General features: G+C 44.6%; 1 protein-coding gene across 2 annotated transcripts in view; it reads left to right on the top strand.

Annotated features, from left to right (window-relative positions):
* The window catches only part of THSD4 (thrombospondin type 1 domain containing 4), a 590,633-nt gene that overhangs the window by 464,291 nt on the left and 109,301 nt on the right, over nt 1-17,041 (top strand). For both annotated transcript variants that reach the window (XM_059658415.1, XM_059658426.1), the window contains one exon: nt 4,241-4,445. In XM_059658415.1, the coding sequence (XP_059514398.1) occupies nt 4,241-4,445 (205 nt within the window). The remainder of the gene's footprint in view (nt 1-4,240; nt 4,446-17,041) is intronic.

Genomic DNA, 17,041 nt, shown 5'->3' with positions numbered 1-17,041 from the left:
GTAGATATTGTGCCATCCCCAGCCACAGATATCGAAATTGAGGCTCAGAATGCCTAGTAAACATGTCCAAACTGGCAGTGCCCCCAAGTGGCAGAGCCAGCCCATGACCTAGGTCCAGCAGAGACTAGTGCAGCCGTGGGCAAACTACAGCCCGTTGGAAATGAATAAAACTAAAAAAAAAGACCATACCCTTTTATGTAATGATGTTTACTTTGGAATTTATATTAGTTCACACAAACACTCCATCCATGCTTTTGTTCCGGCCCTCTGGTCCAGTTTAAGAACCCATTGTGGCCCTCGAGTCAAAAAGTTTGCCCACCCCTGGCCTAGTGCCACCTTAAGCTCCCACTGATGGCACTTTGGTGGTGCCTCTGAGAGAGCAGGGAGACATAGGCCATCACTGTTAAGTCATCCGCTTCAGAAACCAATTGACCAGTCTCCCAAGATACAAACCAGAATTCAGGCCAAATTCATTTTTGGACACTATCTTCTCAAAGATCTGGATGTGGTAGAAATGTTTTCAGTGCCAACTCCACAGAGAAGTGACCCACGGGCATCACACAACCAGTCAGTGGTCGAGCAAGGGCTCACCCGAGGTGTCCTGAGGCCCAGTCCAATGTGCTTTCCATGGTGCCGACTGCCTTTCCTGCTGACAGAAGCTCCACTGATCAATTACATGGCCGTGATCTGGAGAATGCCAGCTGCTGTACAGTAGCACAGTACAGGGATCTAGACATGTTATAACATTTATAGAACTACACACCAAGAAAAAGTGGTAAAATCAAAGTCAGGTTTACTCATGAGTTAATGTGTCGTGCTGATGGCCATGTTTTGATGCTGGGCTATGCTTATGTGAGGTGTTGTCATGTGATAGGCTGAGTAAAGGGGCACTGAAACTCTGTATTGTTTTTGCAACTGCTTGTGAGTCAAACTGTTTCAAGATAAAAATTTATAACAATAAAAACTAATGTAATAGGAAGATTAACTAAAATATTTAATCACTTGCTATGTGTAAAGTACAGGGTTAAAGCAGCCCATGTGGGAGAGATACGTACGTGGTTGGTGCTCCATAATATTGGAAGAGGAGAATGCCAGGCTCTCACTGAGCTGTGGCAACAGTGCTGGACTTCTTCCTCTGCATTTAGCCACCGCTACCATCCACGCCTTCAACAAAGCTGGAACTCAGGGCAGCCTCTGGTCCTTGGGCGGGGCGGGGCCAGAAGTTGGGAGGATTTTTGCATAATGGTTAAAACATGGGATTATGGTTCAAATCCCAGCTCTAGCTTTTTAAAAAATATTTTTTATTGATGTTTAGAGAGAGAGAGGGGAGAGAGAGAGAGAAATATCAATTGGCTGCCTCCTGCACACCCCCTACTAGGGATCGAGCCTGCAACCTGGGCATATGCCCCAACCAGGAATGGAATCTGTGACCTCTCCATGCATGGGACAGTGCTCAACCAACTAAGCCACACCAGCCGGGGCAAAACTAAGTATCTTGGTGTGTTCCCGTGGTCCTAACTTCTTTCCTAAGTCTTTCCTACAAAAGCAATATCACAGATTGCTTTTAAGGTTAAATGAGAAAAATGCATGTTTAGAGGACTGTAATTGTGAATATGAAGATGCTGAAAAGGATTCAAACTCCGCCAACCGATCAGTCACAAAGGCCTGTCCATTTTGCTTCCTAGATGTCTCTCAAATCCTCTTCACTCCATCACCATTCCCCTAGTTCAGGCTGGGGTGTTGCATCATCCTCTAGACTTTATGTACCTCATTGTTAATTAACAACTTTCTAAAAGAGTGTAAATCCTGGCCCAGCACAACATAGAGAATGCAGGCCTCCTCTTGTCTAATAAATCCACATGTGTGTCCCATCACCCCAGTTAGACTCAAATTCCCGAAGGCCGAAACGGAGCTTGACACAGCCTGGGATGGCCTCGCCCACCTGCCTGGTGTAGTCACGCCACAGCATCGGCGATGAAAATGCATGTTTGCATGTTCAGGTTCTCCCATGGCTGGGCCTTCCTGTCATTCGGGTCCTGGCCCATGGATCACTACCTTAGGCCACACCTGGACACCCAGTCCAAATGGCCCCTCATTATATCATCTGATTCTCACATATGCCCTGGGCTGGAGAAGGGACAGTTGTCAGGTATGTAATTACCTAAAAATAAAGATCTTGAATGCATGTTGTCTGCCCAGTCCTCCTTGTAGTATTGTCCCTCCTGCTTTGTGAAGTGCCTGTGGGGCATTTGGCAACTCCATGGCAACCCAGTCTTTCAGAGACCTGGGGTAATCACTAGAACACTGAAAGGGTGCTCTGTCAGCTCTTGTCACCCCCAAGCAAGGTTTGCATACCCCTAGTTCTGATTTCTTTTTTGAGGAATGAACCCTGGTCATTCAGAGTCCAGAGCTGAACCCTGAAGAGACAGAATGTCGCCCCTTTAGTTCTTGCCATTGCTTGTATGGCCATACAGTCAGAGGCACTCCTTAATTCTGTTAGGATCTTGCAACAATCTCTGTTGGTGGTGGCATTTTGTTTGTTTGTTTGTTTGTTTGTTTGTTTCAAAGCAAAGGAGAACTGAGGAGTTAAGAAGGTGGAAATCATATGTGGAAAACATTTTTCCCCTGCTAAAATATGCATGGGGCAGGGACAAGAAATATTTGAGCAAACATGGCATTTTGAAAGGCTAATTGCATGTGAATGAACATATTGAGATGATGTTCTGTTATTGTCAGAAATAATGTTTTGCAGAGAAGCTATTGGTGAAGAGTGACCAGTTATTGTTGATGGACTAACTGCTTTCAAGAATATGGCAGTAATAGTGCAGACCTGGAGTGCCTGCAGAATGATGTCAGTCAATGTGAACTTGGAGGGAAAGAATGAACACCTCCTGACTTGACTCTGCCTGTATGATGTGACCCGCAGGACCCACATGCACAGACCCAGGCTTGTTTAACAAGATCAGAAGTGGACTTTTAATGGTTTGCAGACCACTTTGCCCCTGAGATGAGGTCTGATGGTTAGAATTCAAAAACCAACACAAGCCTGTCTTCAGCAAACATGTGTCTCAAGTTTTAGAATTCCATTCTGGTTTCAAGTATTGTTCCCTGTTCCCATACCTCAGTGAAATGATTCTGTCATTCCGTATTTCATTGTCCATGCCACAGTCCACTGCTCTGTCTGCCTGGGGAGAGGTGATGGAAGTCTTTGCTCAGATCACGTATTCCTATTTGGGGTTTAGGAGTGCGCTGTGAGTTCTCTGCATCAGCTCCAGGAGTGGAAAAGGATTCCATGCCAATCGTTCATTCTGACCCAAGGTTTAGCTTTTTTATGCAAAATAAAATTGCCCCAACAGAAACATAAATGGGGACTGGAAAGATAAAGCAAAAAAATCTTGGAATGAGAAATGGGAGATTCTTTCAGGAGGAAATGTGGGAAGTCAGAGTTCCTTTAAACGCTGATGAGAATGCCTGTACCATCTTTGTACACCACTGATTTAGATGTGATCATCCAGGTTGCTGATGTGTCTGGCCCCTGCTTCCCTGCACCCTCTGCCCTGAGGAAGTGCGTTGAAGGAGCCAAACAGAAGTCCTCTATCCAGCTCCTCAGAGCCACAGTGAACAATGGGAACCCAAATATCAACAAATTTAATTTCCTAAGAAACTGGGCCTGAGAACATGACTTTTAGGGGTACTTTGCTAAGTGTTTGTATCATCAAGTCATTTAGAACAGAAAACTTGGGGGCAGACCCCAGTGTTGAGTGTGGCACTTATGGTCTCAAAGAACTTGTTTATATAAAAGTCCCAGCGTGGCCCTGCCTCTCCTCTCTGCGTCCCTTGGGGGATGGATCTGCAGGACAGCTTCATTGTCCAGCCTCCGTGATAAGTGTCTGTAGCCCCACACTCTCCCTACCCCTATCCCTGCATTATTTTTCTGCTGGTCATTTTCTACCACCAAATGCATTCTTTTGTTTACTCGTCTTATTACTGTCTGTTTCCCCACCAGCCCCTAGAATGTACATTTCACAGATACTTAGAAGAGAAGGTCCTTGCCCAGAGTAGATGCTCTATGATAATCTGTTGAGTGAAGGGAAGCAGAAACTTGCTCATCTGTAGGAATGGAATGGGGCAGGAGGAGGGTCAATTTGAGCCCCACCACTAGATCTTCATCCCTTTTCCCTCTTTCCTCGGATGCCCCTGAGAGATGCTACAAGAATCTTCTGTTTCCACCTCTTTGCAGAGCATCGGCTGTGACGATTACCTAGGCTCCGACAAAGTGGTGGACAAATGCGGGGTGTGCGGAGGCGATAACACAGGCTGTCAGGTTGTGTCGGGCGTGTTTAAGCACGCCCTCACCAGCCTGGGCTACCACCGTGTTGTTGAGATTCCCCAAGGAGCCACAAAGATCAACATCACCGAGATGCACAAGAGCAACAACTATTTGGGTAAGCTTGGTCTTTTTCCAGAGAAAACATCTGTCACTCCAGCTGGTTTATTCCAGGGTGGTGAGATGAACACAGCAGTGTCCAGAGGTTCTCAGACACATAGTGTCACTAGGAATGCCAAAGCAATGTCTTCGCAGTGAAATGAGCAGCTTGGGTGGGGAAAATTTAAAAAGTCATAATTGTAAGTAAATGTTTAGTATTTACACTAATAAGCTATTCTTTGCTCTTTCCAAGAGAAATATGGTTATGATTTCAACTAGAGGCCCGATGCACAAATTCATGTACCAGTGGGGTCCCTCAGCCTGGCCTGTGGGATCTGGCCAAAAATGGCTTTCCGACATCCCCCAAGGGACCCCAGATTATGAGAGGGACAGGCCAGGCTGAGGGACTCCACCAGTGCATGATCGGGGCCGGGGAGGGACGTGGGAGGTTGGCCAGCTGGGGAGGGACTGCAGGAGGGCTCCAGGGTGTATCTGGCCCATCTCGCTCAGTCCCGATCAGCCAGACCCCAGCAGCAAGCTAACCTACCGGTCAGAGTGTCTGTCCCCTGGTGGTCAGTGCACATCATAGCGAGCAGTTGAGCAGCCTTAGCATATCATTAGCATATTACACTTTGATTGACTGAACAGCCAACTGGTCAACCGGACACTTAGCATATTAGGCTTTTATTATATAGGACTAGTGACCCGTTGCACGAAATCACGCAAGACCAAGGACCCCTTCCCCTCCGCCCCACGCCATGGGACCGCCCTGAGTCCCGCCCCGCATGGCTGGCGTGCCACAGGATGGCCCCAAGTCCTAGAGTGCTGCTCCAATGCCCTGCCTCTGGGCCACATGGAGTGGCCGCTGGGCCCCACCCCCAAGGCGTGCACACGGGGCGTGGAAACCCTGGCAGAAGTCATGCAACGCAGCTGCCAGGACCCCCGCAGCACGCACGCACACAGGGCCACGGAAACCCCGGCAGAAGCTGCACAAAGTGGACACCGGGACCCCTGCACCCCCACAGGGCCGCAGAAACGCCTGCGGAAGCCACGCGGAGTGGACGTCGGCCCCACCCCCGCTGCCTTGCCCCTGCTGTATGCGCTGCCATCTTGTGACAACGTTATGGTGTGAGGATCAATTTGCATATTACCTCTTTATTATCCTATCTAATAAAAGAGAAACATGGTAATTAGCCGTACATCCGCTACCCTTCCCATTGGCTAATCAGGGCGATATACAAATTAACTGCCAGCCAAGATGGCGGCCAGCAGCCAGGAAGCTTGAAGCGAACATGAGGCTTGCTTGCTTCAGTGACGGAGGACACCAACGTTCCCTGCCTGCCTTGCCGGCCTCTGAGCTAAACTAAACCCCAGAAACCTGCTTTCAGCCAGCTGGGATCTCAGAGCTGGAGTTGATACAGTGTTTCGATTATAGAACCCAAACAAACCAGATACCTGCTTTCAGCAGCAGAGGCCTCAGAGCTGGAGCCAGAGCTAAAGCTGGCCCAGAATAAAAAAAGATAAGAAAAAAAGGAGCAGTTGGGAGCTTCAGTCACCCGCCAGCCTGAAAACAGCCCTCAGCCCCTCACCCAGACTGGCCAGGTACCCCAGTGGGGACCCCCACCCTGAAGGGTGTGTGACCAGCTGCAAACAGCCATCATCCCCTCACCCAGGTTGACCAGGCACCCCATTGGGGACCCCCACCCTGATCCAGGACACCCTTCAGGGCAAACCAGCCGGCCCCCACCCATGTACCAGGCCTCTATCCTATATAGTAAAAGGGTAATATGCCTCCCAGCACCGGGATTAGCAGAGCCGAGAGGCCTCCCGGCACCGGGATCAGCATGACAAGGGGCAGCGCCCAAATGCCTTGATCACCCTGCAGCTCTGTGTGTGACAGGGGGCAGGGCCACAACCTTCCTATCCGCCCTGCTCTGTTCATGACAGGGGAAGGTGCCCCAACCCCCTGATCGGCCCTGTTCTGTGTGTGACAGGGTGCAGTGCCCCAACCCCCCCCCCTACCCCCCACGGGCCCTGCTCTGTGTGTGATGGGGTAGAGCCATAACCTCCCCATCGGCCCTGCCCTGAGTGTGAGAGTGGCGGCGCCCCAATCCCCTGATCGGCCCTGCTCTGTGGGTGATAGAGGGCGGCGCCCCAACCCCCTGATCTGCCCTGCTCTGTGTGTGACAGGGGGCGGTGCCCCAACTCCCCTATCGGCCCTGCTCTGTGCATGACAGGGGGGAGCTCCTCAACCGCTTGATCGGCCCTGCTCTGTGCATGACGGGGTGGTGCCGCAACCTCCCTATCGACCCTGCCTTGAGTGTGATAGGGGGCGGTGCCCCAACCCCCCAATTGGCCCTCCCCTGAGTGTGACTGTGGGTGGCATCGCAACCTCCCAATCCGCCCTGCTCTGTGCATGACAGGGGGTGGCGCCCCAACTCCCCAATCGGCCCTGCTCTGAGCCTGACCAGGGGCTGCACCTAGGGATTGGGCCTGCCCTCTGCCACCCGGGAACAGGCCTAAACCAGCAGGTCGTTATCGCCTGAGGGGTCCCAGACTGCGAGAGGGCACAGGCCGGGCTGAGGGATGCCCCCTCTCCCCCGAGTGCACAAATTTTTGTGCACCGGGCCTCTAGTATAGGATAATGGGCTAAACCAGTGGTCGGCAAACTCATTAGTCAACAGAGCCAAATATCAACAGTACAACGACTGAAATTTCTTTTGAGAGCCAAATTTTTAAAATTTAAACTATATAGGTAGGTACATTGTTATTAACTTAATTAGGGTATGCCTAAGGCTTAGGAAGAGCCACACTCAAGGGGCCAAAGAGCTGCATGTGGCTCACGAGCCTCAGTTTGCTGACCACAGGGCTAAACTGTCTCTCTGAGACGGGGAAGCTCTTTATAAAGCCCAGAGATCTGCCAGTCTTTGTCCTGCTGGAGTTTGAAGTAGCCAGTGGCAGTTGATGATCCTGTCTGGACCTTTACTCCCTGGGAGTCTAAAGCAAAAGCCATTTTTCTCTTCTTTCTGCCTCATCTGCCTGGGGTAACAGTACATCTGTGTCTTATGAACAGCTGCAGAGCCGCTCAGCAATCATTTGGGGCAACATCATCAATAGGAGAGGCCATTTTTAACCCATTTTCCCACGAAGGGAAATTTTTGTTGCTTTCTGAGTTTCTAGCTGATTGCGTTTATGCAAAACAATAGAGGCCTTACAAATTAATTTTTACCTATTTCTAATTCAAGTAAGCGTGTACAAAATCAGTTAACAGAATACTATAAGGAAAGCAATTTCTTTTAGTGAACAATGCTCATTTTTAGGTTTGAATTACCTATTTAACAGGAACTTAAATAGCACAGCTGGTGCCAGGCATTGTCCTTAGGGCTTTCCATGTGTTAGATTGCTGAACACTCTCAACAGCCCTAGGGGACAGGAGCTCTTCCCATCCCCATTTTATAGATAAGAAAACCGGCACAGGGAGATAATGTAACTTGTTAAGGTCACACAACAAGGAAGAGGTGGAGCTGGGATTTGAACCCAGGCTGTCTTTTCCAAGCGCAATAGTATACTGAGAGATAATGCCCAGGAGCAGTTCTCAGAACCAAGGCCTTCCGGTATGCCATCAGCCATGCAGCAGTCAGTGGCTGCAGCAGTTGAGAGATCATTAATTTTGCAGACTTCAAGCATCAGGATCACCAAGAACTCCAGGTTCTGCAGCTCTTCTTTCTCTGTCCAGTCGAATGCAACCAAAATTAGCCTCACTTAGTTTTATTGGTGGGAGGAGGAAGTGGTGGCAGATGGAACTCTGAGACAAACCAAATTAAAGTGGAAAGGCATTACATTGGCTCTGACAAACCCAGGAGCCGTCAAAGTGGCAATAAGCCTAGGTTCCCAGTGAATGGTTTGTGTGTTATTTTTTCTTTTTAATTTTTAAAAATGTTTTTTTATTGATTTCAGTGAGGAAGAGAGAGAGCGATGATAGAAACATCAGTGATGACAGAGCATCATTGATCAGCTGTCTCCCACACGCCTCACACTGGGAATGGAGCCTGCAACCCAGGCATATGCCCTGACTGGGAATTGAATGGTGACCTTCTGGTTCATAGGTTGACACTAAACCACTGAGCCACGCCGGTGGGCTTGTGTGTTATTCTTAGTTGTAAGAAATAGTCTTGCCTTATCTGGTTTGGCTCAGTGGATAGAGCGCCGGCCTGTGAACTGAAAGGTCCCAGGTTTGATTCCGGTCAAGGGCATGTACCTTGGTTGCGGGCACATCCCCAGTAGGAGTGTGCAGGAGGCAGCTGATCGATGTTTCTCTCTCATCGATGTTTCTAACTGTCTATCCCTCTCCCTTCCTCTCTGTAAAAAAAAAAAAAAAAAAAAAAAAAAAAGTCAATTAAATATATTTTAAAATAAAGAAATAGTCTTGTATGTTTCCTCCTTTCTTTTGTATTATTAGACCACATTTGCATAAACATCCTGTCTCCTAGAATGGGAGTGTTCTTCAGGATTATTTGAAGTGTGGTGTTCAAATGTACCAGCAAACAATGCCACTTTTTATAAGCTTTGTGTTGTTTTAGTAAGTTTTCCCTGGCTTGAATTAGTCCTATGCAGTAAGGGGTTTTTAAAGTTGTGCCCTCTGAACATAAGATCCATATCCTGGGTGCATAAACACTGGGTGTCTGAATGGAAACCGCTCAGTGTTTCCATCTAGCATATGGAATAAGAATCCTGATCTTGGAAGTATTCGTGAGAAACAATAGGGTAAAGACATTCAGGGCTCAGCAGAGCCCCTGGCATTTATTAGCAATGGTAAATATTCAGTCCCTTTCTTTTTGTCTCAGAGAGCTTGTCATTAATCAAAGCTTTCTGGAATCAAAATTCCATCTCCCCCTCAAAAAGATGAAGAGGAAATTGGAAGTACCAAGAGTCCATGAGAGGGTGATTCAGAAAGTTGAGTTAAATTTCCTATGCCCAGCAACCAGGGGGGTGCATGAGAAATTCAAAGTCTGTGCAATATTACGTGGTGCCACATGGGCAAAGGAGGAGGAGTGGAAACAGACTAGCAAGCTATAGTGAAAGGCGGCTCCAGAGGTGATGACCAGGAGATTCTGGCTGTAGGACTTAAACAGCACTGTGGATGCCCTTTTCTTTAAAACCTTTTTTAATTGAGATATAATTCACATCCCATAAAATTCACCCTTTGAAAGTGCACAGTTGTTGGGATGTTCTTTTTCTCATCACAAGCGCTTTCTTTACCTATCGGACTTATCCTGCTAAATCTTCTGTGAAGTCTGTATGTTTTGAAAATTAAAATTGCATGGGATTACTTAAGATCGTGTGTATATGCCATTAGAGCACAGATCTGTCCAGCTATTTTTGAACTGTCCATTGACTATTTTTTACGTTACGCATTTCCAAATGTTGAAACATTTTTCAAAGATATATTGGTGGGTTTCTCCACAATTTTCCAGGTAATGATGGAAGTTTTGGTTTTCTTTCTTACCTTGTGATATTGACTATGTAAACTGTATTTTGTATAAAAGTTTAACTTGGTTCACATAATTGATTTAGCTGTTTGTCCTGCAGAATAGGCAATATTGAGAAAATGAATAGTTCAAATTTGTATCATTGCTTTTAAAAAATATATACAACTTGAATGATTTTTTTCAGCTGCCCTGTTATTTTCCAGAACTACCTTTAGTTATTTGTGCTGCAAAACAAACTTTCCTTGGCAAACACTTTGTATTTTTTAATGACTGACTCTTCGAACTTGAGAGATAAAAAGTAGAAGGTGGTTTAATCACCTCATTTGAAAGGGTTTTTTTTAAGCCCTCAATATTTAAATGACTGGAGGCCACTCACTCAGTTTTTAACAGCAGTCATGCTATATGAATACATAGCACTTTGTCTCCAACCTTTTTACTTGCATTGTCTTCTGCCTTTTAAAATGGGACATTCTTTACTTTGCTTGCTTCAAAAAAAGATTAAGTTTGATAGTTACTAAAAATGCAATTATAGAGTTAGGCTATGAAAGTTGAAATTTAAAAATCAAAAACTACGTAGAAGAAGGAGGCATGTATACCAAAAACCTTGGATAATGTGTAAGTAGTAAGTTTATGGTTTGATTTGGTTTGGCCATCAGTAACTGAACCTTCTGGACTCAGGTTCTGAAGGTTGAGTCTGGCACCGGCCCTGTTGTAGCTCACAGCAGACTGGGCCACGCAGAGCGGGGGGACAGGCTAGTTCATCACTTCATGTTTCTCTGGACAAAGCTGGAGCAACCATGGTGTTGAATGGTGCACAGATTTCAGGAGGTAGGATGTTTGCCTCATTTTAAGTTAGAAACCAATTGAATTCTACAGGATTGAGCTCCACTTTTCAGTGGAGTGGTTTTGTTCACGTGCTCTAAAATGTAGACTAGTTGGTGGCTTAGATTCCTAGATTTTTTTTAATGGAAAAGACTTTGGAAATGCTATATTTGTGGTAGGCTATGTATTTTCCTTGTGTTACTCAGAACTCTTCTCTTGGAAAATAAAAAATTAAATCTAATTTTACTAAAATGATTAACATTTTATATTACTTTCCTCTTCCTTAATAAAAGATGTAAAATTATTTTAGCTGAAATATCAGAGTTTGGCATAGTTCAGCCAGTTCAGTTTCCTAATGTCATTATGTAACAGTTAAGAAATCAGACATAAAAGCATACCAGACAAAAATTGATTCTACAGGGCAGTCCTATCTGCCAACATGTTACATTGTCACAGAGCCTTAGACTTGGAAAGAATTTTTTAAAGGTCTGTAAGCTTTAAAAATAAAATGGCAATATCTTTACTTTTAAGTATGTTTTCTTAAACATTTTAAACAATAATAATAATGGTTCGCATTTTAAATAACAGGTATCATGGATCATCTATAATTTGCAAACTTTATTAGTTTAGCAGCTTTCTATATGGAAAAGGTTGGAGAATTTAAAAATGATGTCTTGTATTTGTATGACAATTAATCCCAAATATTTTTTCATTTGCATTGTAAAAATTTTGAACAGTAGAGACAATATAGAGCAAAAAGATAAAATTCCTCCCTCATGCCAACCCCATGCTTGATCCACTGCTTTCAAGGGGAAAGACAGAGATAAATAACCACTCTTTTTTTGTTGTTTTTGTTAATCCTCACCTAAGGATTTTTTTCCCCCTTTGATTTTCAGAGAGAGTGGAAGGGAGGGGAAGAGACAGAGAGAGAGAGAGAGAAACATTGATGTGAGAGAGACACATCAATTGGTTGCCTCGCACACATGCCTCAACCAGGGCCAGGGATGGAGCTGCAACCAAGATACATGCCCTTGACCAGAATTAAATCTGAGACCCTTCAGTCTATGAGTTGACACTCTAACCACTGAGCAAACCAGCTAGGGCTACTAGTAAATCACCACTCTTAACAGGTTAGTGGGTATCCTGCAGTCCTTTGGGAAAGTAGAAATAAATATATATTTTCTAAAATTGATATTACTGTACACACTTTTTGCAGTTTGCTTCTTTAATATTATATTACTAGAGGCCCAGCACATGAAATCGTGCATGCATAGCTCACTGCCACTTGCTGCCATGAGCCACCCCACTCGCCCGCCACCGTCAGCCGCCACTCGCAGGTGGGGGTGGGGCGGGGGGAGAGACCGAGAGGTGGTCAATGCACCTCATGGCGACTGGTCAAGCGGTCATTCCGGTCGTTACGCTTATGGTCCCTGGCCTTTTTTTATAGAGGATGATATCCTTTCATATCAATGAATATAAAACTCATTCATTATTTTTTGAATGTAGAATATTCCATACAATGGATGTAACACCATTTAAATATTTCCCTATTGAGGGATGTTTATATTATCTCCAGTTTTCTACTACTACAAATAATACTTTTTAGATTTCTGGTTCAAGATGGGAGACAGAGTATATGAGTTTTTCCTCCCTTCCTCCTAATATTCATCAAAATGATCCTAAAGGAATAAGAAAAGATATAACCTATAACCACCAAGAAAACAGGAGTGGGGGCATCTGTTAAATGATTTAAACAAATTTCTGGAAGAATGTTCACTAACCAAGGAGACAAAATAAGAGCCTAGGTAGCAGAGGGGACTGTGTTGAGGAAGGGCTGACCTGCATGCAGAGTCTAAGCCAGTGGTTTTCAACCTTCCTAATGCCACGACCCTTTAATACAGTTCCTCATGTTGTGGTGATCCCCAACCATAAAATTATTTTTGTTGCTACTTCATAACTGTAATTTTGCTATAGCTATGAATCGTAATGTAAATATCTGATATGCAGGATGTATTTCATTGTTACAAATTGAACATAATTAAAGCATAGTGATTAATCACAAAAACAATATGTAATTATATATGTGTTTTCTGATGGTCTTAGGCGACCCCTGTGAAAGGGTCATTCAACCCCCAAAGGGGTCGTGACCCACAGGTTGAGAACCTGCTAGCCTAAGGGGTCTTGAGTCTGGGGTCAGCAAGCAAAATGTAGAGTGGGGTGGGAGAAAAATGGGGGGATAGTGGAAAAAACTTGTACATGAACAGGCATCCAGAATGCTGGCATCTACCTCCTTGTCCAAAAGCCGAAGGGAACTAAGGCATGAGTGAGAGCATTGGTGCTCCAAGACCTCTGTCTTCATTCCAGAATTGGCAGAAGGAGGAGCTTAGTGACTGGCACCCCATTCTCTCACACTATAAAACTTGGCTTGTTAACAGGGGGAGATCAGGGGCTGGGCCGGCCAGGGGGAGGGGCCACAGCCGGCTGCAGTGGGCATCATAGCAACTGGTCGTTCCGGTCATTCTGTTGTTCCTGTCGTTCCAGTCAGTGGGCTTTTATATATACTGTATAGATAACAATGGATAACTGAAAATAACATGAATTTTTTTTAAAAAAAGGATGTACTTCATTTTTAGCATATCTTTTTATTTACTCTTTCCTGACCACTCATTTTTATCATTATTTGTCCTCCTATATGAATTTGCTATTTTTAAATTGTTTTTAGTTTCCTCACTGATTTTAAGAACTCATATATGTTATGAATAATAACCATTTTCTGCATGTATGTATATTAACCTTTATCTGTGTTCCCCTCTTCTTATGATATCTATTACTCTGTACAGAAAAATTTTAATCTTTTTAAAATCAAATCTGCCAATGATTGTTTTATGTCTTATTTAGGAATATCTTCCCACTAAAACATTATAAAATTATTCTCTAATATTTTCTTCTATTATTTTTATAATCATCTTTTTTATATTTAAATATTTAATTCATCTGGAATTAATTTTTGTGTGTGGTGTGAGATAGAGAATCTAACTTTTCCTGTCCAAACAAATAGACAGTTGTCCCAATACTATTTGTTAAATTTCCCTCACTAATTTAAAATGCCACCTCCACTATGTATGAAATTCAAATCTATCTATACTAATAAAAGGGTAATATGCTAATTACACTGGGTCGACCGGATATCTTCCGGTACTCTTGCCTTCCGGAAAAAGCCATGGTGGCGAGGGCTGAGGCAGAGGCAGTTAGGGGTGATCAGGCCAGCAGGGGAGGGCAGTTAGGGGTGATCAGACTGACAAGGGGGGGTCAGTTAGGGGCAGGCAGGTAGAGGGGTTCGGGGCAATCAGGCAGGCAGGCAGGTAAGCAGTTAGGAGCCAGTGGTCCCAGATTGCAAGAGGGATATCTGACTGCCAGTTTAGGCCTGATCCCTGTCTCTTCCTGCTTCAGTATCATATTGTTTTCATTACTGAAGTTTTATGTGTTTTATTCTCTTGTAGGCCAACTCTCTGTGCCCGCCCCAATTCCCTACTCAAACACTGTTTTTTCTTAAATTTTTCATATTTGTTCTACATACTCTTTAAAATCTATAAAACTTCTGTTAAGATTTTAATTGAGATTGCAGTAAACTTGGATTAATTTGAAGACAAAAATTTTCTTCACAATATTGACTCTTTTAAAAAATATTTCTATTTTTATTGCTTTCAGAGAGGAAGGGAGAGGGAGAGAGAGATAGAAACATCAATGATGAGAGAGAATCATTGATCAGATGCTTCCTACACTCCCCCCACTGGGGATCAAACCAGAAACCCAGGCATGTACCCTGACCAGGAATCAAACGGTGACCTCCTGGTTCATAGGTTGACACTCAACCACTGAGCCACATGGACCAGGCAATATTGACTCTTTTGATTTAGGAGCATGATATATCTCCCCACTGTATATTCTTTAATAATAAGTATTTATTTATGTAGACTTTGCATATGTTTTATTATGTTATTCCTAGGTATTTTATAGTTTTTGCTAATATGGTATAAGATCTTTATTTCCATTATATTTTTAATAAGTGACACAGGTGTATGTTGTCAGTTTATTTCATATATTTATTTTGTATGTTCAGTTGGTTTATTATGTTTTTAATGTTTTTATTGACTTTTAGAGAGAGGAAGAGAGAGGGATAGAGAGAGATAGAAGCATCAATGAGAGAGAAACATCATCAATCAACTGCCTCCTGCAAGCCTCCTACTGGGGAACAAGCCCACAACCTGAGCATGTGCCCAGACTAGGAATCAAACCAGTGACCTCTTGGCTCCTGGGTCAACACTCAACCACTGGGGTGGGGAGAACCTGAGCCTCCTCCCTCCCCCACCATTAGAAGAAAGACAAGTCCTAATTCCTTAAGGTATTTTTGTCCCCTTTACTCTGACCTACCCCCACTATGACCTCAAAGCTGGTTAAAATCATTTGGCTTACCCTCCCATCATGAATTCTCGTACTAAGTTGCCTTAGTTATAGCTTAGTCACCAGTTTCACCATCTGCCTCAGCAGAGTTCTTTTGAAACTATCATCTAAAAGGACATCCAGCCCTTAAAATGAGTACAACACTTTGGAGAAATGAAACAACATGTGGGTTCTTTCTCTTTTATTTTTAACTAGAGGCCCAGTGCACAAAAATTCATGCACTGTGGGGGTGGGGGGTCGGGGGGGCCCTCAGCCCAGCCTGTGCCCTCTCGCAGCCCAGGAGCCCTCGGGATGTCCAACTGACGGCTTAAGTCGCAGTCTGGCCTCCCTCTGTAAGAGGTGACCAGCAGAGCAATCAGGGCGTGACAACAGCCCCCATTGCCCTGCCACTGGTCACCACCACCCCCCTTCCACCCCACCACCACCCCATCACCATCCCCTCCCTCTGCCCACTGGCCTGACGCCACCTGCTTGCTGACCCCTTCCCCCCCTCGACCTAATGGTCGTTCCACAGTTCGGTCGATTTGCATATTATGCTTTTATTATATACAATTGTAGTAAATATATATAAAACATAAATTTTATCATTTTAAGTATATAATTCAGTGGCATTAGGTACATTCATGATGTTGTACAACTGTAACCCTCTCTGTTTCTGGAAATTTTTCATCATCCCAAAACCATACCTAATAAAGAATAATTACCCATTTCCCTCTATCTGAAACCCCTAGTAACCTCTATTCTACGTTTTGTCTCGTGAATTTGCCTACTCTAGGTAACTCATACAAATGGATTCATACAGTATTTGTCCTTTTGTGTCTGAATTATTTCACTTATCATAATGTTTTCCAGGTTCATCCATGTTGTAGCATGTGTCAACAATGTATTCCTTTGTATGTATATACACATTTTCTTTGTCCATTCATCTACTGATGGACAGTTGGGTGGTTGGACCTTTTGGCTGTTGTGATGTCGCTGTGCAGGTACCTGTCTGAGTCCCCACTTTCAGCTCTTCTGGGTGCCGAGCAGTGGAATTGCTGGGCCATATGGCTGTTCTGTTTGGCTTTCTGAGGAACTGCCAAACTGTTTTTGCCAGGGGCTGCACCTTTTTGTTTCCTCACATGAGGGTTCCGATTTCTCCACATACTCACTAAAATGCCAAGTATGTTTTTAAAATAATATTTTAGCAGGTGATATGATACGCAGCAGTGGTCTGCTTTCGACATCAGGACAGGATGCTCAGATGGGCTTTGTGACCCTCCTCGCTACCTGCAGCAGGTAGTGGCAGTCCCAGGAGCTGGTCAAACCACAAGCACCTTGAAGCTCCAACTGGGGTCTGGAGCTTCTTGACCTCATGGGAGAAGGTGATCACTGGCAGCTGGTTTCCGGTTGGGACTCAGTTCTCCCCTTTTGTTCAGCTAGCTTTTATGGTTCCTGTCCAAAACCAAATCTTCACACAGAGATCCCCTGCCAAGGAGATGGTGCCCTTCTGCTGCAATTTGGAAAGATGCTGCTGTTTGTTTTCATGCTCCTGGACTTAACTTTGCATTACATATTTCCACCTGGTGTCTGATTCAGGAAAGCTCTCATGTCCTTAATCTATTCACATGGGCTTTCTTTTCACCTTCACTGTCAGTAGCTCTGCCTTGAAAAGCTTTCAGGTCTGCTGGGTCAAACAGAACCTGCTTTTTACTTAGCACCTCATCACCTGGAAATGTAAGACTGGGTGTGCCTGTTTGTACTTGTATTTGCCATTGGTTCTGTGAAATAGTGAAGCTGCCATTTGTTTTTGCTTTTAATTGTATCATCTGTCTCCGACATATGCAAAGCATCCACACCTGCT

Source organism: Myotis daubentonii, chromosome 1, assembly GCF_963259705.1.
Source record: "Myotis daubentonii chromosome 1, mMyoDau2.1, whole genome shotgun sequence".
NCBI lineage: Eukaryota > Metazoa > Chordata > Mammalia > Chiroptera > Vespertilionidae > Myotis > Myotis daubentonii.
The sequence above is the reverse complement of the archived record's forward strand: the minus strand, read 5'-3'. Positions and strand labels throughout refer to the sequence as shown.